The sequence below is a fragment of the Urocampus carinirostris genome, chromosome 1, assembly GCF_059441175.1.
Source record: "Urocampus carinirostris isolate Australia breed hairy pipefish chromosome 1, RoL_Ucar_1.0, whole genome shotgun sequence".
Taxonomy (NCBI): domain Eukaryota; kingdom Metazoa; phylum Chordata; class Actinopteri; order Syngnathiformes; family Syngnathidae; genus Urocampus; species Urocampus carinirostris.
Window position 1 is genome coordinate 47,196,257 of NC_142349.1, and position 26,294 is coordinate 47,222,550.

Here is a 26,294-nt window from a genome sequence, read left to right on the forward strand (position 1 = left end):
TCTTACTGAATGTATGGGGTGGACAGGTGTCATTATGCAGCTAACGACCTCAAACAGGTGCATCTGATTCAGTATGATACATGGAGTGCAGGTAGACTTCTAATTGGCGGACTCACAGTTATTTCAGGGTCACAAGATGATAACCAGGTGTTCAAATTCTTATTTGCAGCTGTATCACACAAATTATTTGTTAAAAGACCATGCATTGTAATTTCTGGATTTTTCTTGTTAGTTTATCTCTCACACAGTGGACATGCACATATGATGGAAATTTCAGAACCCTCCCATGATTTGTGGGAGAATTAACAAAGTAGCAGGGTGTTCAGATACTTATTTTCTATACCGTATGCTCTAAAACTTCTTCAGAGGTCAAAAAATTAAGAAGTGTGACATTTTCAAATTGTTCATTTAATATGTGCCAACACTGGGTAACGGCCATATCACATTTTTCCCACAGCTCCTTACAGCATCAGAAACTTGAGTGAATCCTCTCTCACCCAGTACGAACTTGACAGTAGGTTTTAAATCCCTTTTAATGGGCACCCCACACTCACATTTTCTTCCTTCCATTTGTTTGTGTATGCATATGATATTTCATTCGCCAGTAAGCTCATCCCACACAGTTGTTGATTCTCATGAATGTATGTAACTTTTATCTCCTCAATCTTCCCTGGTTTTATTCTGATGTTTTCAGATCTTTAATCACCCCTACCAAAAAAATACTAAAAAGTTTGTCCCTACAACAACCCTATCTTTTCATCAGCTCGCTTTTACATATTCCCAAAAAACACCAGCGTGTGATGTCGTCTCGCCTTGGGCGCTTTCGCTATCAAGTAGACTCCTTTTATCTTCTTACAGATTTGAGTAAACACAAGCGCTACGAGATCCGAATGAGTGTGTACAACGCAGTCGGGGAAGGTCCAAGCAGTGCGCCGCAGGAGGTCTTTGTGGGCGAAGCAGGTCTGTCTTCTTTGATTATCCGAAAAAAACATTTTATTTTTATTTTTTTTTTTCATATCGCGACTGCTAATCCGATCCCGCTCTGCATTGTTGTAGTCCCAACAGGACCGCCCCAGAACGTGGTGGTCCAGTCCTCCACGGCCACCCAGCTTGACGTCACATGGGATCCCCCGCCCCTGCATGCGCAGAATGGAGATATACAGGGTTATAAGGTATCATCTTCTCATCTTTCTCCAAATTTACCAAGCTTGCATCATTTGCTGCTAGGGTTGCAAAGTGATAAAAAAATCTGCAAGTCGGAAACTTTTGTGGCTCTCACACCAGCCTCCCAATTCCAACTTGGTGTACTGGCATTCCTGTGACGAGTTTTCATGTTTTTCTTGTCCTCCCCTGTGTTCATTGTGTTAATAAATGAAACAGTATTTAATTTTCAGTTTCTGAATGCATTATTAACCAAGGACGTTTTGATACGTTCCTTGGGAAGGTTATTTACACAACTGAAGGTGTGCAGTTGCTATTTTTTTTAGAATAACGAATTAAACTTGACTTTGCTCGCATTTTTGTGCATTTCTCATGTTGCAATGACGATAAAAATTGCCACAATTGTTATTGTCATTGTAACATGAAAAACGCACAATAGAATTAACATGTGACACAAATTGTGTGATAATAAGATAAAATCGACTACCCTTTCACAAGTCATCTATACCATGAGTGCTCCAGTGCTCTGACTACTAACTTAAACTTGGACCTGTTAAGACTGAGCACGGCACAACAGAAAGTTTGTGTTCTATGAACCTTTTTTTCCTGACGAACCCACAGAGTGTTATTCGGTTATTATTTATTTCATGAAAAGTCTAATTATTGATTTTCTAACTTTTGTTCTGCGAATAATCCAGTGAGGGTTATTTGGTTATTATTTATATCATTATTAGTTTTAATATTTCCTTTTTGACTGGATTTCTAGAAAATGTTTTTTTTTTTTTTTTTTTTTACATTTAAGCACTCCAGCAATCGTTGCACGTTTTCTCTTACAAGCTAACCCTGGCCCCTCATCCTAGAAGGGAAAATGTATGTGACTCTCACAAAACGTTTAAGGACCCCTGATATAGAAACTTTAAATTGAAGCTTGCAAAATATTAATCAACTTCCTCTTACTGGTGTGATGTTTTCATAATCACCGGAATGGTTTTGAAAGTACAGATAAGACACGGTGACGCACTTTTTAGGATTTACCACACTCAACGTCTTCCCATGACACCTGGAAATTTAGGATTCAATTGCCACCCATTTGCAACTCCGTTTCCTAAAGCCTCCGTATTTTCCTGTAGATTTACTTCTGGGAATTTCAGCTGCAGAATGACACGGAGCGCTTGCGCACGCTCTTCCTGCCAGAGCTTGGCGTGAAATTGAAGAACTTGACGGGCTACACCACCTACATGATCAGCGTGGCCGCTTTCAACGCGGCTGGCGACGGGCCTCGATCAACGCCCACTAGGGGGCGCACTCAGCAAGCAGGTGACTCTCATGGGACAGCAACTGAGTTTTCCCCATCTCAGTTACGTACTTGACAACCTCAGCCCTTATTGATGATTGCAATTTCCCTTCTTAAGCGATTATACATCTTACAAACACAACGCGGCACATATTTACTCCCAGCTAGACAGACTATGTAGAATACAAACTAAGACAATGTGTTAATTTACCCAATAAACAACACAACCAATTCTGTCATCATCTTTCTCACTGTTCCCTATTTGCAGAAAATTTAGTGATGCTTGTTATATATAGCAGTATATCTAAAAAAGTCTTTACCAAAATTGTTATATGACGTACACATTTGAAAATACTCAAAAAGTGTTTAAAACACGGGGAAACGTATAAGTTGAGAGGTACTATGTAGTTAGAACAAATATTGGAAATATACAGTTTTGACACGGACAGGGAGGATGTTTCTTTTCAATATCGAGCAATTATTGTTCTCACCAATATTATGCAATCAATTAAAAAATGCCCTATGTCCCGGCCGAATGCCAAGGCCAAACCTCAACATTACATTTATGTTAAGTGAATTTGTCTAGTTTTCAATGATTTTCTTTGATCAAATCAGGACTTTGGTAATTAGGACTTTGGTTAACAAACAGCATATCTGGCTCAAATATACATTTATTGAAATGGACAGATTTCTTAATCTTTATTCTGTGTTTAATTCTCTACGTGGGTGATGGTGGTACGCCGGAGACCCAACTACAAGTTTGTATGCAATTCAAATATTCATTTGTGCTAAACCTACTGGAAGGCATTGCAACCAAAATTGGCTTTTCACATTATTTCATCCAAAGCAAAATACTGTTTTTTTGCACTAATGTTCATGTTTGTTATCCATTATCTGCACCGCTTATCCTCAGTATAGTCATAGGGGTGCTGGAGCCCATCCCAGCTATATTCAGGCAGTGGGCAGGGGACACCCTGAACTGGTTGCCGGCCAGTCGCAGGGCACACAGAGACAGACATCTCACTCGCTCATTCACACCTAGGGACAAATTGGACCGGCCAATTAACCTGACATGCAAGTTTTTGGAATGTGGGAGGAAACCGGAGTGCCTGGAGGAAACACACGCAAGCACGGGGGAGGAAATGCAAACTCCGCACAGGAGCATTTGATCGCATGACCAGAAAACGGTGCCGCGGACGCACTAACCACTCATTCGCCATGCCGCCATCACATTTGTTAATTAGGATAAAATCAAGATTGATACAAGCAACAGTCACAGATTATGCCCGGCTGCAGACTTCAATATTTTTTCTAAGTACACTTCCCTATCAAATTGTTTGAACAAAAATGGTAAAATGGCAGTTAACTCTCAATGAAATGTGTTTACAATGTAAAGAGACAGTTCACTGAATACTATGTCTGCTTTGTACTTCCCTCTGTGTGGCCAGGATTCAAACTCTATAAAGCAGTGCAAAATACATTTAAAAAGTACATTGCAACCCTTAACACATTAATAATACATTACACCTAAAATCGGGATACTTATTATTACAGTTGGTCAATAATAGATAGTTAGTGTGGTATGCTTCGGACATTTTCAGCACAAAAAAAGCAAGATAAATTAGTTTGGAATATCATAAAGTTTTCAAGTTAAAACAAATACAATGAATATTGTGTGGTTATTGAAGGCAAGGTCAAAGCTGTGAAATGGGATTTTTTTTCTAGCATCCTATTTCAGGCAGTTTGACTCAAGGTTATGACACCCTCTGCGCGTGTGTGCTGAAGAAAATAAATATTTGAAAGACAGCAACAACCTTTAACCCTTATAAATTGTATAGTGCTCTTATTTAGTTTTAGTCCAAGGAAATAAGTCGTATAGCTTGGGGAATATGACATGCCATGTTGACTAGCATTTGGCACATAAACGAACATGAGTAGCAGTAACTGTATCACGATATTTTCTGCGCCTTGGTACACTACCAGGGCCTAAAGAAATATTCAATTTTTTGTTTTTTTCCCCCCTTCAGAGTCCCTATACTTTTTGACGGCTCAAAAAGCTCAAGTGTGACTGAAGGACAAATTATCTTTTTAGTTCCTTCTTTAAAGTAAGTTCGTGTATTTTTTAGCGCTCTAGTAATAAAAAAAAATGCAAAGAAAAATGAACTATCATGTATTTTTTTTAAAGACTTGTAGGTTAAGACATTTTGTATTTATTTGACATAACTTTAGCCTTACCTAGAGAGGGCTGACATACTGAATGCGTCCGCTATCTTGCTGCTACGTGATTTAAAGATCCCCAAAAAGTCAAGTCAAGTCATGTTTATTTGTATTTCAGGCATAAGTTTTTATTCGATTCAGGGCTTCGACAGAAGCAGACAGTGAATACACTGTATTGTTATTCAGCGTTTTATAGTGATATTTTCTTCACTGCACCTTAGTCGATCATAATTTGTGAAACCGGTGATGTTTCTTTACGCCTTCGGACTTTGATTGGCTAAACCTACAGCTTTATCCTCATTTATGTTATGCTTTAGGGGCTGTAGAGCTGATTGTGAAGGCCTCTGGGTAGATTTTTGAACCTGGCAAAAAGTAACAGCTGAAATGGTATTGGTTAAATGCTTAAATATGAAAGCACACATCTGGAAGTAGCGCAACCAGGGGGTAGCAATAAAAAGAAAGCTGACGGACAACTTGGAGTTATTTATTAAGTTTTCATGCACAGAAAAAAACATGAACAGCACATGATATAAGATAATTTTACAAGGCCAACAGAGAATGATTTGGAGGCCCTGACAACCCACCACTGTTAAGTCAAGTCAGGTCAAGTCATGTTTGTTCGTACAGCCCTTATTCTCAAGGAGTATCAAAGGGCTGCACAGACCACAGATTATTGCAAACCACAGACTATTATTACACCATCCCCTGATCTAAAACCCATTATAAACCGAAACCTGTTATATACGTTATTTTCTTTTTTTTCACACAATGAAGCCCCAGTCAACACTCTTGCCATCATATTTAGTTTTTCCGCAGTTTGATATTCCACCCCTCAAATAATCTCTCAGCATTTGGCTTGCTTACATTTGCAACCAGCAATAAGGAGCTTTTTTTTTCTTAATCGCGTAAATTGCCTGTTTCGGCCAAACACCCAGCAAAATATATCGAGATAATTGACACAGTGAAAAAAAGGTGTAACACTTCTCAATGACATTCCAATATTTCCCCTTTTTTAACAAGTTGAAGTGTATTTATTTGTGCTTTGATACAGAATACTTGTGCCACCTCTGCCGCTTTTCTGTAAGCCCCGCACTTATCCGAATGTCTCCTCTCCAAGCCCCCAGCGCTCCCAGCTTCATCCACTTCGGTGAACTGACCACCACCTCTGTCAACGTGTCCTGGGGCGAGCCAAAGCGGGCCAACGGCATCGTGGAGGGCTACCGCCTGGTTTACGAGCCGTGTACCCCGGTCGACGGTGAGAAAGTCGTTAAGTCCGCCAGGGCTTTTCCCGAAGCGCTTTTCCTTGTGATTTAGCACCTCTCTAGCCTAGGGGTCAGCGGCATCTTTGAAAACCATTACGCACGCTCGCTGTCTTTTTACAGACAGAGAGCATATTCGGCGTTTATGACATGCCGGATTATTTACGTCTTTTTGTTGGTCATATATCACCTACGCATTTTGGCTCTCTTTCAGTAAGGGGAACATGACTAATAGCCGGGTAAGTGCGGCTGCCAGAACCAGATTGTTAGGTAATTGGGGGCAGAGGTGAAATTCTGAACCGTGTCGGGTGCCCTGCTTATTGTTTCAACACTTACTATCTTGAGGGTGGAGTATTCTTGATTAGTGATGGGCCTTTTGACGGACTATCGGGGGAATTAACTAAAGTGGTTAGCTCGGCATTCTAATAGTGTTTTATTTTTGCTTAAACCATTTAAATAAGTCAAATGAAAAAGCCACGAATTCAAACGTTTTTTTTTAAAGTGGCATCTTAATCTAATTACTTTTCAACTGTCTAATGTCTATAAATATCAATATTTTCAACAGACTGATAACTCCCCTTTATAAATGTTTTTGGTCCTCATTAGGTTGATGGTTACTTCTATGATATGTCTCCTAAATTATCTCTACACAGTGGACTGGTAGCAAGGCAATCACAAGCAACATCTATCTTTCTATCCATCTACCGCGGTCATATGCCTCAAAAGGGGTGACCGACAGCAAGATAAACACATACACAAAAAAAGAAAAGAAAAAAGGAAAAAAAAAATGCTCAAAAAAAACCCCAACATTTTCACCATGGCTAACCTAAATTCCCAAACACCCAAACAAGTTAAACACTTTGGCACCCAAGTTGGTCATGCTTTCGCCCTTCTGGGTGGAACGGGACACAAGAAAGCAGCCATTTCACCCGGGAAGACAACACACTCTTCTGTTCAACAGCAGGGCCCGACAGCTTTCACTGGTTAACCTCTGCCGCATCATAGAGGTGCCCTGCCCATTCCTTAGAATATGTCTAAACATTCTACTATACTTTTACAACACCTCTCCGCTCCTTCCTATCATCAGCAAGAACTCTAGCTTCCACTATATTTAGACCTCTTTCATGCAGTGTACTCATAACACCTTCCATCCACGTCTATCGTGACCTTCCTCTTTGTCTCCTTCCATTTACTTATGCTCTGTAGATCCTTTTCAATATTCACTCCTCATCCATCCTCTGCATGTGTCCAAACCAACTCTCCAAGCACTCTCTCATCACACGCTTGCCCAGTTCCGCTACCACTCGACTTTGGTCTCTCACAATTTAATTTCTCTTTCTATCCAATCTTGTCACTCCTAACATACCCCTCAAACACTTCATCTCAAAAACATTTAATTTCCTTCTCAAGTCTGAGAAGAAAGGGGGTCTGGAGACGGAAAGGTTTTGCAAACTGTATTTATAGGGTCACTGAATGTAAGAGGATGTGGAAGTAAGGCAACTGAGTGGAAGAAAGAGGAGATTGGAAGGATGATGACTCAAAGGAAGGTTGATATGTTAGCAAGAAGCGTACTATCGCAAAACAAACATGCGAATTGTCCCACCAATTTAATTTTTCAATAAACCCTGCTTGCTAGTTTTTGACATTATGTAGTAAAGAAGCAACTACTTATATTGACAAGCAATTTCTTGCAAAAGTAATTGCAAACATAGATAAATAATTTACAAGTTTGTTAAGACTAAATTGTACGTTATGTTTAAAAAACATTTTACTTGTGGATGCTTACATTTTAGGACTGCAATATGTTTTTCCATATGCAATCTTTTTTTTCCAATATGCTAGCTTTCATAATACGCTATCATATCCGCAGTTTTAATTTCTATGTTGCATTTTCCTTGCAAGCAGAAAAAAACTACGTTAAGTCCCTTAAATTAGGAATCTATTGTTATCTTGTAGACCAATTGCGGTCAAAAACTGAATGTATTTTTTGTCGCATACTTTTGTGAAATTGTGGCATAATTGGAAAAGAAAATGTACCAGCTACTGATTTAACATTTTATCTACAAGTAGGTATGTATTTTCAGAATATGTAACAGGAAATAAATTACAAATAGTAATTACACGAAAAAAATGCCTTAGCAGTTCTTTCCCCCAAATGGTACAGGCAACAAAATACCTTTCTGCTTTGAAAATAATATGCAAAATTTCAATATGAGCTGCAACCTCCCACCCCATGTTACGGCTACCAACCATACACCTTAAACTTACATGACATGCTTGTTAACGTTTGCAGAGTGCAGACATATATATGTTTTTTTACATGTCTCTATTGATTGAAAAACTAAATGACCAACAAAACCAAAACTATTTCAAATAATATTCCTTTTATTACTTAATTAGCTGATTTTTAATTAAATCCCAAGCCTTCATTTCAGTAACTTTGTCTTCACGATAATAAAATCCATATCTCATATTCTTCGTTGTATCTGAATTCGGGCCATGGTAAACAAATGTTCCCAGTCCTTTTCCGCATTTTGAAATGGCAGATCACAACTCGCATTTACAGGGCATTATCACCATCTACTGCAAAAGAGTGTTATTGGCTCTGTTATTTCTTGTCTTTTTGGGTCACATCCACCCAGTTGAGAAACACAGCTTACAACAAACCATGTGGACAATCAACACTGAAAAGTAAATACTTTAAACCAGCCAACAAAGTTTCTGATACAAGATCAGCTCATAACAAAGATTCCATTTTGCCGGTTTATAGTATGGAATCAAAAAATGTCCAGTTGTAGTGTGTCTGCAAGTCCACTCAATTTCTAGCAGAATGCAGCATCTAGAGTTTCTTCTGTACAGACTCCTCTGCTCGCACTCCAGGTGTCAGTAAGATAGTGACAGTGGATGTGAAAGGAAGCGCCCCCCTGTGGATGAAAATCAAAGACCTGGCTGACGGCGTCACCTACAACTTCCGCATCCGTGCCAGAACACTCACCTATGGACCTGAGGTAGAGGCCAACATCACCACAGGGCCTGGAGAAGGTAAGGCCATTTGAGAAGCTCTGCATTTTGCCAACACTTTCTCACACTATTAATTGGTCCCATAAGGAGCACCAGGGCCTCCAGGAGAACCCTTTATTTCCCGCTATGGCTCCGCCCTCACGCTACACTGGACTAGTGGTGATCAAGGCCGTGCCCCCATCACGCGATATGTCATTGAAGCGAGACCTTCTGGTAACCCACAGAACAAAACAAGCAAAACAACTACCGTAAATTCCGGACTATAGAGCGCACTTGATTATAAGCCGCACCCACCACATTTTAAGAGGAAAACCGTTTTTGTACATACACAAGCCGCACCTGTATATAAGCTGCGTGCGCCTACATTAAAAAATGTAACACAAACAAAAAATTAACCCAAACCCGACTTTAAATCCCGCGTTTGAAACTGAATGTCTTTCATCAAAGTACACAGTCCAAGAATCACAGCCGGCAAAATGAACGGAATATGATACTTAAGGTTTGATGCAGACGTGCAGAGTCCGGGTCCCGTTGAAAGTAATCCAAGGAAAAAAGTGTATATTTCCAAAGGTAAGGGTGGGAAAAATATATATATCCACTATTGTCCGCCGCGTCCACAAACACGCCTCACGTTTACTCCACTTCCCGTCAGCCCCCGTGGTTTTCGCCCCTTCTCTTTTATTCGCCCTTTTATTCGCCCCTTTATTCGCCCGTACAAAACAATAAGTCTCTAAAATAAATACATTACAAAAATATACAGTTGCAAATACATATTATACATGGTTACACATATTTACAAAGAAAGATGGTACACCGAGAGAGTTTTCAAAGCTTTAATTATAATAATATAACTTTCATCCCAAACGGTGCCTGTGACAGGTAGCAACATGCTCGCAACACAGTAAACGGGTCTGTTAAAAAAACATACCGTACTTGTAAAAATCACGGTAAACCGTCCTCGTCTTCCTCCTTAGAAGTGAAGCCATCAAAGTCGTCCTCCTCAGTGTCGGAAAGAAACGTTGTCATATAGACGTCGTCCCACGCTCCCATCCACTCCTGATTCTGTGCCCTCCTCTCCGACCGGCTTTTCGGAACCTGTTGGTGATGGTGGATTTTTTTTTATGCTGCCCCACGCTGTCAGGATCCACTGGCAGACTAGCGAAAAAGTTGCCTTTCGCATGTGGCCAGTTTTAGTGAAAGATTTCTCGCCGCTAGTCAAGCCAAGAAGTTGCAGTCTTCCTCGGCGCATATATTCCACCGGTCTAAATCTTACCTTTTGTACTCGAGCGCCGCTGGCGGCCGTTAGAAAAATTACTTAAATTAGCCGCATCACTGAATAAGCCGCAGGGTTGAACATTTGGGAAAAAAGTAGCGGCTTATAGTCCGGAATTTACAGTAATTAATTCATACATAATTTACATCTTTTTGGTCATAATTAAAGGTCCACTGTATAAATCTGTGATCTGTATGCATTCATTCGTGTGTATTACTTCTCATTGATTTTCTTTGTTGTATTTATTAAGCTTTTTAAGTTATACCGAGACACCATATGCATGACCAACTGCGACATATCCCTCTTTTCCATTGTGTCATAGATGAAGGTTTATGGGACATTTTCATCAAAGACATTCCAAAAGAAGTCACATCCTACACGCTCAACTTGGACATGCTGCGTGAAGGCATCACCTATGATTTCCGCGTCATTGCAGTCAATGACTATGGTTACGGATCTCCCAGCCTGCCCTCACCATCTATCTCAGGCAAGCCGAAAAAAGAAAAAAACATTTGACCAACCGTGGTCATGTCACTGCTCCTTATGAGTTACAGTCGACATTATTGATTGTTTCCAGCCCAGAAAGTGTCACCCTTTTATGAAGAGTGGTGGTTCCTCGTGGTGATAGCACTGGTCGGCCTCATCTTCATCTTGTTGCTGGTTTTTGTCCTGATCATCCGTGGGCAAAGTAAGAAATACACCAAGAAGACCGATTCAGGTAGGAGTTGATCACATCCTGCTTATGACCAAAATGCTTGGATGGATGGATGGATGGATGGATGGATGGATGGATGAATGGATGGTTGGTTGGTTGGTTGGTTGGTTGTTTGGTTGGTTGGTTGGTTGGTTGGTGTGTTGGTTGGTTGGTTGGTTGGTTGGTTGGTTGGTTGGTTGGTTGGTTGGTTGGTTGGTTGGTTGGTTGGTTGGTTGGTTGGTTGGTTGGTTGGTTGGTTGGTTGGTTGGCTGGCAGGATGGATCCTTTAACTACTAGAGCCATAGAAGCACAATTTCCTGAGATTTGCCGTGGGAAAGTACAGCCAGGCGGTACCCATCCCTCTCCAGGCCAATATATACTAAATCATTTTATGTAAATGTTCAGGTATTTATGTCAACGTTTATTTGTACATATAATTCCTGTTTTTAATGTATTTAATTTTTAGATATTTTAATATTGTTTGTTGTATTTCTATTTCGATTATTTTAATTTAATTTCAAAATTATATTGTTATAATTTTTTTGCACTACCACAGCAAAGCTGAAACATTCTAAAGGACTCTTCTTACCACAGCCACCACATATTTGAACTGTTGCCACTGTTTTTTTTGTTGCTGCCAAATGTTATTGCACTTATTTTTCATCGCTCTACTATCATAATTTGGGCCAGTCTCTAAGCACTACGTTGAACATTTTTCCCTGGAGTGCCATGTCTAATCTCATTGCATACAATGTCTTCAAGGCAGTGATATTAATGACAATAAAGACGATTCAATTTAATTCAATCCATCCCATCCTGTTAACTGTTAACAGTTTGGGTTTGTAACTTTTAAAAAAGGAAAACATGTTTTAGGCAATTAGATGTATCATGATATCGATTTTAAGATACAAATGACACATCAGGGTGGCAAAGACAAACACATTTATTTGAAGCATACCTCCCTTGTCCGGAGCTATAGTGGCATTTTTTCTTATTGGGGCCAAACGTGAACTGTCCTTATGCGTGTGTAATTGGTTCTTTGTAAAGTTAGTGTCGTGGGATTGGTTAGTGACAAGTCCAACGTGTACCCTGCCTCTGCTCCAAAGTCCAGAGAGAAAGTCCAAAGTCCGGAGAGACTCTTTCTCATCAATGACCATAATAGAGGTCGTTGCAATTGCTATAGAAAATGAATAGCTGCATGGTTGACATGTGTGGGATGTTTATCAAAGTTTGTATATGCTTTAATTCCCTCTATTTGTGATGGAAAATGAAAAATAAACTTTCGGTCTCCTCGCTCAACAGGGAGCACAGGACAAAATGGTGGGAAATACGTCCTTCCTCACCCTAGAGCTTTGTCAGCGTTTAAGCAACCGAGATTGGCAAACAAACCGGCGTGGACTGCACTTGTGTTTGTGCGTGGCCATAAAGAGGACATTCACCCCTGTTGACCCCTCTCCTGCTAGTGTGAACCGGCATTCACCCAATGTTTGCTTTGCCAGGGGTTTGGAACGATGACTAAAGTCCTCTCAACGCTGAAACGCGTAAATACATGAGAACATTTATAGCCCGTACAACACCGGGTCACAAAACTAGATCCTCCAAGGCGTATCACGCTTACCAATGTATTGAATCCGGCCTGTGAGATGATACTTAGAGAAGCGTGTGAAAAAAAATGAGACACTTCTTATCAACAATGACCTGCGGTTTTAAATATGTCCCATCCATGTTACCAACGCCACACAATCCCCCCCCACCGACCCGCTGTAGCTGTATAAGCTGACTACCATTTATCAAACAGAGAACATCCATCCATCCATTATCTGCACCGCTTATCCTCAGTAGGGTCACAGGGTTGCCGGAGCCCAGCCCAGCTTGATTCAGGCTGTGGGCAGGGGACACCCTGAACTGGTTGCCAGACAGTTTCAGGGTCCACAGAGACAGAAAACTCACTCGCTCATTCACACCTTGGGACCATTTGGGACGGCCGAATTAACCTGACATGCATGTTTTTGGTAGTGGGAGGAAACCGGAGTGCCCGGAAGAAACCCACGCAAACACGTGGAGAAAATGCAAACTCCACACAGGAAAGTTTGATCCCATTGCCTCAGAACTGTGCCGCACACGCAACAACAACTGCGCTGCCGTGCTGCCCCAACAGAGAACATTTGCTTATTTTAAAAAAAAAGTCTTTGTTTAAGGCATAAGAATGCACAACTGCCGATACCCCCGAAGGCACTATATTTTTCATGGCCAACGTTCAAATAGCTTGCTACATATTTCTTTATACAGTATCCTCTTTGAAAATCAATTTTATTCATCAATAAATTTGATTTTCATGCAATAAAACACTTCTCTTACTCTTAATTATATATATATATATATATATATATATATATATATATATATATATATATATATATATATATATATATATATATATATATATATACACAAAACTCCACACAGGAACCTTCCTGAGTTTGCATGTTCTCCCCATGCTTGCGTAGGTTTTTCCGGGCACTCCGGTTTCCTCCCACATTCCAAAAACATACATGTCAGGTTAATTGGCCGGTCCAAATTGTCCCTAGGTATGAATGAGCGAGTGAGTTGTCTGTCTCCGTGTGCTTTACGACTGGCTGGCAACCAGTTCCGGGTATCCCCTGCCCACTGCCCGAATATAGCTGGGATGGGCTGGATGGATGGGTATATATACATAGATACTGTGTATATATATATATATATATATTATGAATTAATGTAGTGTATTTATTCATATATTTTGTTTTTCAAAACCATTCGGTTGAAATGGTCCCATTTATAAACAAAGTGACAATGAAACACAACCTGTTCAGGTAAATTCAAATGACAAAAAATTGATTCGCCCATGTTATTCATTGTCCTCGTGTATTGCCGAGGTTGCAGATATAAGTCTCTATCGGTATAAACACAAATTTAATGTAACAATCAGTCGGCCAAAAGACTCACACTGAAAACATTTTCATATGTGGCCTAAGAAAAAACAAATACCTTTAAACTTTTTTGGACTGTTATTCATTTTGTTGATTGCCATACTTTTGTTTTGTCTTGTCAGAAAAAAAATTGTCTGACCTTAACCTTGGAGTATTTAATTATAACAATAACTTATTCTAACTGCCTCTAGGTACGTCCAAATCCAAGTTATTACCCTCACTGAGGAGGTTACGCTTTCATTTTGTTCTTCAAGTTTACACAGAAACTATGTTGCATGAAACTTTGCCAAGTTCACCCAGAGATAACCCATCAAATGTTTAAAATAAATGTGTGTGAGATTTTTTGGGGGCCTTACAAAAACTTACAACACAACCAAAGCAAACCGTTATGTTGAACGGTGCTTTACAACATCATCTCTTTGTACCAGGATGCCACAAAATAATGTCAAAGCATTATTTTCCATCCAACAGGACCTTTATTTAATCGTTCCATGAAACATGAAGTGATTTGGGCAGAGGAATAGGCCTCTATTTATTTTACAATCCCCTTGCCTTCGTTTACCCCAGGCAACCACTCAAACTGCACAGCTCTGCCGTTGACCCACGGCGAAATGGTGCGACTGGACGAGGGCCGCTTCCCGTCACTGGAGCTCAACAACCGGCGCCTCTCAGTGAAAAACTCTTTTTGTCGCAAGAACGGAATCTACACACGGTCAGTCGCCTGAATTCATTTTCTTGGTTTGGAAAAAGACCCCTGTGGGACGTATCAAATGTATTGTTTTCCTTTCTAATGATGAGATATTCTTCTGATGGGGGGATGAATTACATGCTTGTTCTGTCTCCCCCTTGTCCCTCACAATACTTCCTCTATCTTGAGCGAACAAACACGCCTCGAGGAGCCCAGTTGCTGATTTGGGTCCTCCTTCTTCCGCTCCCATCGTTGATATCTGGCATACGAATGTCGCAATCGTCCATATGGGAGGGGTTGCACAATAGCTGCTAATTAGCATTCCTAAGATTCAGCATGTCCTCTTTGTCTGTCGATCACGTCTTTGGACAAAGAGTGCTCTTCTGGCGATTAGTAGGACATTTGCCGAATGGGCTTCACAACTCAACATTCATGTGCTATGTGTTAGGAGAAGACAAGCTTTGCCAGTGGTTTGCAAAAGATGACATGCTCAAAGGGGTAAAATGGGTCATTTTCCTGTGTAAATTAAAGGAATAAATCAAGTTTTTATCTGCAAGAGTTGGCCTTTCCTCAAAGATTGTGACAAAAAAAAATCCAAAAGGGAACTTTTTTAGAAGAGGAAAGAGGGGCTTAGGCTCTATCACCACCTATTGTTGGTGTTTGCATGCTAGGGAGCACACCTTTCCAGACGCCAGCTGGACTTTTGTCACATTGGTTTTGTTGAGGTAAAGAGTGCCGTGGATAAGATTTGACTTAAAATCCTTGTGAGAAATGCGTTGACTGTGATCGGGAGGATTTGTTTTGCTGATAAATTGTATTATTTAATTTTGCAAGCTTGGGTAAACATACGGTTTTTCAGAAAAGTATTTTCATGAAGTATGTTCATGAAGCACCCAACCAATTCAACTTCATGTCAGCTAGACATTTGTTTTTGAACTTCACCTCTCATTTTTATTCAATTCATATATGATTTAAATTAGTTTATACTGATCACATCAGGTGCGGCACAGTTGTGCGATCGTGAGATCAAACCTTCCTGTGTGGAGTTTGCATGTTCTCCCTGTGCTTGGGTGGATTTCTCCGGGCACTCCAGTTTCCTCCCACATTCCAAAAACATGCATGTAAGGTTAATTGGCCGGTCCAAATTGTCCCTAGGTGTGAATAAGCGAGTGAGTTGTCTGTCTCTGTGTGCCCTGCGACTGGCTGGCAACCAGTTCAGGGTGTCCTCTGCCCACTGCCTGAAAATAACTGGGTTGGGCTCCAGCACCCCCGTGACCCTACTGAGGATAAGCGGTGCAGATAATGGATGGATGGATGGATGATCTCATCAGACCACAAAACTTGACCATTGGTGTGGTGTATAAAGCAATTAAGTCAGAAAAAAAAGAAAAAAGCCTTAGTTAGATTAAAGATTAATTGTTGATCCTTAAATAGCCAGAGTAAATGTATACTCACATTTGAAACAAAACATATGCTAACAAATTCCTAAGCAGTGCTGTACAAAATCTTTCCTTCATGCCATAAGATGATGAGAGTTTTGGCTGTCTTGTCCTTGACCAAGGAAGCAATGAAAGCAAGTTGTGATCCTCTTTGAAGAGCTCTAGCTAGCCACTGTACTTTTTGCTAATGAGTGCACCCCTAAGCAATAGACAGGGGGGGTGTCCCCGTGGGATGTTTGAAAGGGGGTGAGGGACCAAGGCATTAGTTCCGACACAGTCATACCAAGACCAAAGTTTGAATAATTCAAAAGCCTGCTGGCAGTATTTTGATGTGTGATCTTGCATATGGCGGCCTCTCTGTAGAACATTCAACCATCCGCAAATGTTTTTTTTTTCCTTCTGTCCACCCAATCAAGTAATCCCCTTTAACCTAAACAGAGATATCCCTTTGTTGTGTCGGTCTTCTCACGCTCGCTGTCAAACCACATATGCCGAAGCCATTTATCTAGTCCTAGTATATGTTTTACTTTGCATTTCATAATGGCTCATTTTCTCCATTTTTTTGGTCATAGTCAACTGATCGTATTCACGAATTAATATTGCATTGACATTGATGTTCTTTTGAGCTTGTCTGCTGTGGCCTTAATCATGCAACAGTTTGCCTTGAATTCTCATCAGAGTACTACTTTGGGAAATTCTATTCAAATGACCTTCCTTTGGAGCACATGTGTCAAACATGTGGCCTGTTGGCCAAATGAGGCCCGCCAGATCATTTTATGTGGCCCACGAGACAATGCTGAGAAAAACTCAAAAGACAAATGAGCGTCAAACAATTACTTGCAGTTTTAAATATGTCCGCTAGATGTCAACAAAGCTAAGAACCACTCCCAAAGCTATATTTGCTGACCACCATTTATCAACCGGACAACATCAAAGAAACTACTCCTGTTGTTATTTTACAGTGGCTTGCAAAACCATTGGGCCCCCTTGAACTTTGCAACCTTTTGCCACATTCCAGACTTCAAACATAAAGATATAAAACTGTAATTTGCCTAGAAGTTTCCTGTAGTATTGCATCAACTTTGCAATAGCTTTGCTGTGAGTGTCCGTATCTTGCAAGCTGAGAAGAAGAAGGAAGTAACCAGCGCTTGAATGAGTCTGATGTATGATTTCAATGCAATGTTGTTACCCCTCCATATAGGTTTAAGCCAGAGAACTGCAGCTGTGGGTTGAGCTATCCTGGCCCTTGGCTTATGGTTCAGATCCCTTTTCTAATATGAAAGCTGGTGAAAGCTGGTGACAGGCTCAAGCTCTAGGTGGTAGTTGGGGATGTTTATGATGATACTTTGGGGGTTGTTGGACATTACTATAGTTTTTTTTTTCCAATGCCAATTTCCAATCCATACCAGATTGATGCTTTGTGTAGGCAAGACAAGATCTCTAAGTTCCTGTTCTTTTCCTGCCAGTCCAGCAATAGTACTAGCAAAATGGAGGTTAGTGACGTGTCCTCCAATGCTGAGTGTACCTATATTTTGGTCCAGGGCTTCGGTCATGATCCTCTCCAGGAATCTGTTAAATAAAGTTGAGGAGAGAATGCAGCCTTGAATCACATCGACTGTACTTTGAAACTACACTCCAATGCTACCATTGATTAGTACCATGCAGTTGGCATTGGCATACAGCTGTTCAATGGTCTGCGCTAATTTCTGACCCATGTTGTACTTCCACAAGTTGGTACACAAGGCAGCTTGATATACTATGTCAAACGCCTTCTTGAAATCCATGAAGACATGATAGAAGTTTCACTGATGTTGTTGAAACTTCTCGCGTCAGATGGATCAAAAATCCATTCTTTGGTGCTTTGTCCTTCCCTAAAACCTTCCCGTTCTTCGAATAGGATGTTTCCAGCCTGAGGTTTCAGCCTATTTAATATGACCTCTGGCACAACGTATTAGTCACATTTGACCGCTTTTTACTGCGTTCTACTTTGCAACGATCAGGATAGCCTGTGGTAAGTCAGTTTTCTGTGTTAGTCAGTTCAAGTACAATTCCACCTACTACAAAACAACACTGTTTTGCCCTCCTCGTCAGGTACAAAATCTTTTGCTTTATAGAGAAATCTATATAAAAATCTGTATGTATATACACCAATTGCAGAGCTAGCATACTGATGAGGGCGCTGACCATCACAAGACAGCCAAGTTACTGCTTACTGACCTTGAAAACATTATCTCCGAGCTGTCGGATGATGAAGAAAAGGAATCACTCCTTTCAACCTCATATTAATGACTACGGGTTTTTTCTTCTTCAGTGGATATCATGAAAGCTTTTGATGCTAATATAATGTTATGTTCAGCAGGCAGTGGCACACTTTTAGCAAGATTATCAGGGGTAAAAAAAAAATCAGGTTTTGAGGGTTTTTTTTCTTTCTGCATTTCCAAGCATTTTCAGAATGCTATTGTCCCATTGAACGCAGGTGGCTCAAATTTCCAAAGGGCTTCTCTAACTTCCAACTTTTCACATTGAGTTTGTTACAATCCAATAAGCAGTTCTTAGTATAGTAGAAAACAATCTCTGGTGAAGAAAGCGAACTAAAGTTTGATCACATTACCCCGATTTTAGCTAACCTGCTCCCTGTTAGCTTAAGATGTGATTTCAAGGCTCTGTTGGTAGTATACAAAACCATGCATGGACTTGCTCCCTCATATCTTTCAGACTTAATTTCCCCCTAAGTTCCGGTCCGGAGCCTTCGCTCTGAAAAAGCTGGTCTACTAGTGATCCCAAGAGACAAAAAGAGATCTGCAGGTTCGAAAGCTTTCTCCATTCGGGCCCCGGTGCTGTGGAATGCTCTTCCCCCTGCGATTCGATCTGCAACCTCAGTGGAAATGTTTAAATCTAGACTTAAAACACACTTCTATTCTATAGCATATGAATAACCTATATTTTATGTTGACAATATCTGTGTATTATTTGCCCTCATGTGGTTTTTAGATCAGGTGATGGTGTCATAATAGTGGTTTGCAATAATCTGTGGTCTCTGCAGCCCTTTGAGACTCTTTGTGATTAAGGGCTATACAAATAAACATGACTTGACTTTACTAATCTCAACAAATACTCAAGTTTAGATTGGTGATGATTTGGCAACACTATTGTCCCTATTGTCCCTAACATTAAATTAGCTATCTACATTTTTCATTACATGTCATTTTTATCATGTTTATATTATATTTCTCAAGATATCTATCAAATGTAATGGAAAATAAAACTTCTGAGCTTCTGAGTATCTTGAGTTTGTCAATGAATATTATTTTTTACATTGCTATATTTCTGAACGTTTCGGAACAATTTGATAAAATTGTTTATTTATAGACAATAAAAAATATAACACTAATTTGCATATTTCTGCATGTTTAGATATTTATTAATGTATATCCTCAGTGCTAAAAGATTGGTCTCAATGTTCTCCTTATTTTTTATTTTTGCATTCCATGCAATGTGCAAAAAAACCATATTTTTAAAACTATCCCAAAAGAAGGATGCCTACATTATTTTTCCCCTCACGTATTGCCAGTGTATCAGATTCAAGACTGGATTGCTTGATACAAAGAATAAAATTCCAATTATTTTCCTCCAGTCCCTTTTGTCAAATTAATAAATCCAAAGCGCCCCACTACTCAAAAAGTTTGCCCGTTTCTGCTTTAGGTAAGTACTCAAAATAACACAAATGGAATGCTACATTGTTTTTGACAAGACTGTCACATAGCTCAACGTTAACATGAAAAACAAACACATTAGACATGTTTACAAATCAAATATAAATACTTTTGGAGGAAATGTAAACACACATAACTTATATTTTAATGCAAAAATATCAACAACAGAAATAAAATACAGACATCTATTTGTTCACTGAGGAAAAAGACTTCAATTAATAGAGTTAATTGGGTTATGTCATGGGGATACTATATTTCATCTAATAAATTAAACAAATCATTTAAACGTCTTGTTCTCAACGGTGGTCAATTTTCAGTGTGTGGATTTTGAATTCAAGAAGTGTTGAATAGCAGCGTAATTTTTCAAAATGTATAAATAAAAATATTAAATTGGGTTGCCTAAGATAAGAGTGTAAGAACTGAAACAGAAAGAATATTAGTTGTATCTAAGAAACTGATTATATTACCGGAATCAAAGTTGCCTTAACTGAATGAACTAAAGCCTACTAAACCAGCAAAATTCTCATGTTGACCTATTGTACCTCCTTTTTCACTTGGTGTTTTTTCCTGGTAAACCTCTTCTGGAATATGGATATGGAAGCCTTTCATCCATCATCTCTGAGTGGTTTCTGTCATAAGATTGACAGAGCCTACTTATTTGTACTCAAACATCAAAGTAGAGATATATGAAGGAAAAACTTCCAAAGGAGGAAAAGGAGGATTATAGAAATACCTCATCTTACACATCTATCCATCATGTGTCCTTCAGTTTGTGTTTGGCTTGCCTGCCATATCTTTCACTCTGTCATCCGTTTTTTTTTTGTCTGAATGTCAGATCGCCGCCAAGGCCCAGTCCTGGAAGTCTGCACTATTCCGACGAGGATGTCAGCACCAAATATAACGACTTGATTCCAGCAGAGAGTAGCAGCCTGACGGAGAAACCCTCTGAGATCTCAGATTCTCAGGTAGGCAGTGAGTGATGAAAACGCTCATATCAGGCCATGCACCATTGCACTTCAGCATGCGTGACAGCTGAAGTCCATAGTTTTGTCAAATGTGAGCGTTCCTGATCTTTTCCAAGCTTGATTTGAGATGCTAACTGTCAACACAGTTGAGAATATGTTTTTGGGATTAAGAAACAAATAGTTAGCATTTTTATCAACATGCTGATATTCATCTCATCTCATGAGCTGCACTGCTTGTCCTCAGTAGGGTCGTGGGGGTGCTGGAGCCCATCCCAGCAGCTGACTCATTCACACCTAGGGACAATCCACCTGAAATGCATGTCTTTGGAAAGTGGGAGGAAAACGGAGTGCCCGGAGGAAACCCACGCAAGCACGAGGAGAACATACAAACTCCGCACAGGAAGTCCGGTAGCTGGATTTATGTGTAAACAATGCCCAATCTAGTTCAAAGAGTCCTTATGCTTTTTTCCCACTTTTAGCTTACTTTCAGGGCGAAACTCATTAGGTAGGAGGAACAGGCGGGGGTGATGGAGAGTGACTTCATGCTTGTCCTCAAGGTTTTCTTTTGTTTAAATTTGCTGTGAAAGTGAGAAAAGGCCTGTTTCAAACAAATTCCAAAACGCCAACCCAAAACACAATAAAGAAAAAGAAGCGTCCATTCAAATGTATCTAAGAAATGCACGTACTTGCATTAACAACAAAAGAAGCTTGACAGAAGCTGACACAAGCCAGGAGATCGCAGGAGCAAATAAAAAAAATCAAAATTCCATACAGCTCCTTTAATTAAAGTATATATGTTTGTATGTTTTTGTTAAATATGGAATACTTGCAATTGTTTTTGTTCAATATTAAAACCAAAGACAAAAACAATGATACCATTAAAGTGTGCCCAATAACTAGGGACAATTTGGACCGGACAATTAACCTGGCATATTTCTGTAATGTGGGAGGAAACCGGAGTGCCTGGAGGAGACCCTCAAAAGTACAGGGAGAACATGCAAACTCTGCACTTGAAGGCTGGTAGCCTGGACTTGAACCTATGACCTCAGAACTGTGCCGCGCTAACCACTCAGCTGCCATGCCACCCTGTTAGGAAAATATTCAGACAAATTGTAACCAATTTAACAATCATGAGAACATTGTATTAATCACCCAAGCAGCGTAATCTGTAATTTCCGGATTCTTTTAACTGCCAGTGCTTAATTGCTTTATGTACGATTGCTCTTGTGAGTGTGCTTTGTACCATGCACAGGTGCTTTGAGCGTGACTTGGTTATGGTGTACACAGATTTATCATGTGGGAATATGAACCATGTCAACCATTTCACATGTCATCACATTGAAACAGCCCACCGTCTAATCAGCTTGCTTCAAACTAAAAAACGGGCATCTATTCTGGCGCCTCAGTACAAGTTTGTGCTGGTTTTTGGGAGAAACGGGAGATCTTACATTGAGACTTTTCCAAATGGCTGAGGGGGAAGGCGATCGGAGCGTAGCGGTAGCTTTTTCTGTTAACTGAACGATTGCTTTCAGGAGGCACAAAATCTTGTTGACTTTCCTCGGCACAGACCTCCCACTGTTTACCTGCCATTCGCGCGAAGGAATGTCCCGTCGACATCTGTTAGCACGCGGCGCAGCTGTAAAAGGCCACACAAACATGTAACGCTGAGACTAATTGTGCACCTTTAAATGTTTGTGCTTCTCAGCGCACGTCGTACCTCAGAGCGCAATAAACCAGTAGCGTTTGCCTGCATTAATCCTCCATGTTGTCTCACGCGCATCTGCAAAGTAGACCTTATGTGCCCAACAGGAGCAATTATCTCTGCTCCTTGGATAGTAGACATTTAGGTTCCGTGCATCGCAACTTGTCCTCAAACTATCAGGAATAATTGTGTGTTGGAAACACACTGCAGTGAAGTAGTCCTCGTTTCCCGTTTGAATGAGCGGTGAGACATGCTTCTTGATAACCAATTCAGATATATTGTAATCTATTATTACTCTTATTTTCATTACTATTTAAAACACACACACAAACAAACACACACACACAGACACACATATATGTATATATATATATATATATATATATATATATATATATATATATATATATATATGTATATATATATATATATATATATATATATATATATATATCTCATCAAAACAAAAAATCCCGACATAACACGTACAGGGAAAAATACCAACGTTAACGTACGTGCTTACCTCAGACACGCTCAAATAGTAACGTCGTAACACATTAAGAGTTATTCAGAAAACCTTAGCATAAAAAACATCCTTACCAAACCATCAGCTTCACTCCAAATCACAAAATCTAATGAAATATTTATCCCCGGTCTCACTTTTACCGGGAAACAACGCCTTCAACTCGGGAGGTAGACCATCCTCCTCCCTCCTTCCTCTTTCCGCTTCAAAAGCAACACTGGTAAGTGGGGGCTTCCTCAATGTGTGAACAAAGAGCTGATCAAAGCCACCCTGCCAAATTTTTCATACTGAAATTATTACCAAATGCATGACGAGCAGCTACCAACCCTTTATAATTGTTTGTATAAAATCAGACAAAAAAAAAACATATTTCTATGTTTTGGCAACCAATGACAATGTTTCTGTACATATCTTAAGTTATTCAAGCAATGATCCTCATTTGAGCGATCTTTTTTATTTTTCTCAGCAGGGCAGCGACAGTGAGTACGAGGTGGACCAGAGCCGTCAGAAGACGCACTCCTTTGTCAGCCACTACATCAGCGACCCCACCTACTATAACTCGTGGCGGCGGCAACCCAAGGGCCTCTCCCGACCTCCGGCCTACGGATACTCTCAACCCGAGCCCCTGGCGGAGCAGGAGTCGCGACCGAACCCGCCACCCGTACCCCCGCTGCCCCCTCTGCCCCCGCTGGTCCCACAGAGTGCCCCGCCCCCACAGCAAGCCCAGGGGCAAGGTACTCTGTTCAGACCCAAAGGAAGCCGGACTCCAACCCCGTCCCTGATGTCCTCAGAATCCGCCAGCCAGCACGGCACCCTCTACCGACCCCCCAGCAGCCTGGGCTGCGCCGTTGCCCCACCGCCTACTGCGGGTTTCTCCTCTTTCGTTTGACGTGATCTTCCCCCTTGCAATGACTCTGGTTTTATCTCCACTAATCGACATAACTGCCGTCATTCCCTTCTGCCGGGCGTGTGTGTGGTTGATCAACTTAATGTTTATTTAATGAAAAGGACAATCATTTCAAAGCTTTTATTTGTCACTGGAAGCCCCCAAAAGCTCGACGCCCCCCCTTTTTTTTCCCTTATCAGGCCTGATCGTTGTCTATTTGTCGTCTCTTATTGTTTACCAACTATTTATATGAATATGCTTCAAGCTGGCTCGTCACATTCAAGAATTGTGGCATTTTTTGCTTGTTCTTACAGGGTGCAGGGAGAGGAGTGGATTTGTGTGCTGCTGCAGTAAATAGCAAAGTGAACTTCTTATTTTTTTCTTGGGAATTGTGTAATTTTGCTGTTATCTTCATCACAGAAACTGACTGAAAGAGCAAAAGCACAAGTCCGAGCGGAACATGTTTTGAACCTAAAGCTGCTGTTTCGGTTGTTTGTGGGAATTTTGTGAGGGAACTGTACTAAAACTTGAAACGAAAATGTAATATTTTTTGGGAAGGTCAGTGCATCTGGAATCACCATGGACCAAAAAACATGCCGCAAAACTGTAACCTTTTTTCATTAGACTTCATCTACCTAATCGATGCAAATTTACAAAAGACCGTGTATTTATTTTCATTCTATTATTGATACAGTGTTCCCTTCACCACATCGCGGGTTGACTTTCGCGTCCTCAAGAATTGCACTTATTTTTTCCATCACCTAGTTTCGCAAATGTCTGCATACAGCGGAATGGAGGCAGAAAATGGAAATGTCACGGATAAATCCACAAATCATGAGGCTCTTTTGGTGAGAAAGCCAGAATGTACGTGCATTATTTGTCTCTGTAATAGTCTGTAGTTCTTTTCGGCATGAAAACATTGTATGAGGAAAACTGCACACAAGTAAATGGATTCCCTACGGATTCCCTATGTTGTGCTATGGACGTTGTTCGATTAGACTTATCAGAGTATAGTGCTTTCGTTAGCTATTTATCTTCTCCTTTATGTCTTTCCTTACAGGTTTATCCTAGAGTGCCACATCTAATCTCAAAAACAATGTTCATAATAATGTCATCATTAACAGTCAAAACAATTCCAATTCCAATCCTACGTTGCAGAAATTCTCTTAATTTGGGTGGTTATGAAACAGATATATGGCGAAATGGAGGAAATATTGTATTTACATTTTGCGGCCCGAAACCAGAATGTTTTTTTATATCTAATTTTAAAATCTAAACACCTAAACAACTACAAATCCAACCAACTGTTTGGTACCATACAGATTATACTTAACATGTTCGGATTGTTATTTATTTGTTTTTGTATGTATATATATATATATATATATATATATATATATATATATATATATAAATATGTATATGTATATGTATATATATATATAAATATTTGTTTGTTTAATCGTTCCACACGTTTAAAATGAGAAAATCTTACATATAAGGCACATCTGCAACACAAAGGCAGCATCGTTAGATACAAACCTTATATTTGTCCTCATATTTACAAAAGAAAACGGCGAGACGTTTTTATGCTAATTCAGGATTCAGTAATTGACTAGGAATTCTAATGATCATTTTATCATTTTGAGCAATTGTTTGCTATGTGGAAGTTAAAATGTTTGAATGTTCTCAACTCACGTTGCTCCTTCTGCTAAAGTTAGTGTATTTTACTTTAGAGTGCAAAATATTTGAAATCAATAGTGCCTCTGCTTCTGGTCATCAAATATTGTAGCCAATCATGATCACCTTAGCACAATCACATCTTAATGATTGCTCAATTTGTTTTGCGCATTCTGGAAATTGTTAAAAAGTTACTTCAAAAATGTTTATGCACTTCACTCCCCAAAGAACATCCTAAAGCTTACTGTTTAATTTTTGTACATAATCCTGCTGGGTTCCTGTAAGGCAAGTGAGGGAGATTTCAAAATGTATTTGTGAATACTAGAATACTAAAAGACGTTGATGTATAATTTTGATGCAGCATCACTGAGGACCCGACAGTCCCAATGTACAGTGTAAGATTCCCCACCACTTGTAATCTACAAAGTCATATGAATGTGAACGCCACCACTGTATATGTTGTCATATTTTAAGAATTGATTGATGATAGTTCTCCCAAAAAATAATAAATTATTTTATTTTTCACGTGTCCTCTTTTGCTGTTTTACAGTGCCTTGCAAAAGTATTGCCCCTTCCAAAAATGTTTGACATATAGCCATATTTAGGCTTCAAACTCATAGATGAAAACCTCAAAATATTTCTGAAGAATCAATAACATGTGAGACACAAGGTTTAATGGTTATTGTATGTTCACAGCATTTTTCAGATCTTTCCAAAATTGCTCAAAAGGATTGAGGTCTGGACTTTGGCTTGGTCATTCTACCACCTTTATATTGTTCATTTTAAACCATTCCAGTGTAGAGTTTGCTT

General features: G+C 39.9%; 1 protein-coding gene across 1 annotated transcript in view; it reads left to right on the top strand.

Annotated features, from left to right (window-relative positions):
* The window catches only part of LOC148374935 (protein sidekick-2-like), a 211,999-nt gene extending 185,986 nt beyond the window's left edge, over positions 1-26,013 (top strand). The window contains exons 34-45 of the mRNA XM_088342656.1: positions 458-514; positions 859-960; positions 1,057-1,172; positions 2,292-2,478; positions 5,790-5,927; positions 8,812-8,973; positions 9,040-9,165; positions 10,548-10,712; positions 10,803-10,943; positions 14,456-14,600; positions 20,564-20,693; positions 23,388-26,013. Of these exons, the coding sequence (XP_088198782.1) occupies positions 458-514; positions 859-960; positions 1,057-1,172; positions 2,292-2,478; positions 5,790-5,927; positions 8,812-8,973; positions 9,040-9,165; positions 10,548-10,712; positions 10,803-10,943; positions 14,456-14,600; positions 20,564-20,693; positions 23,388-23,807 (1,889 nt within the window). The 3' untranslated portion in view covers positions 23,808-26,013. The remainder of the gene's footprint in view (positions 1-457; positions 515-858; positions 961-1,056; positions 1,173-2,291; positions 2,479-5,789; positions 5,928-8,811; positions 8,974-9,039; positions 9,166-10,547; positions 10,713-10,802; positions 10,944-14,455; positions 14,601-20,563; positions 20,694-23,387) is intronic.
* The last annotated feature ends 281 nt before the right edge of the window (positions 26,014-26,294 follow it).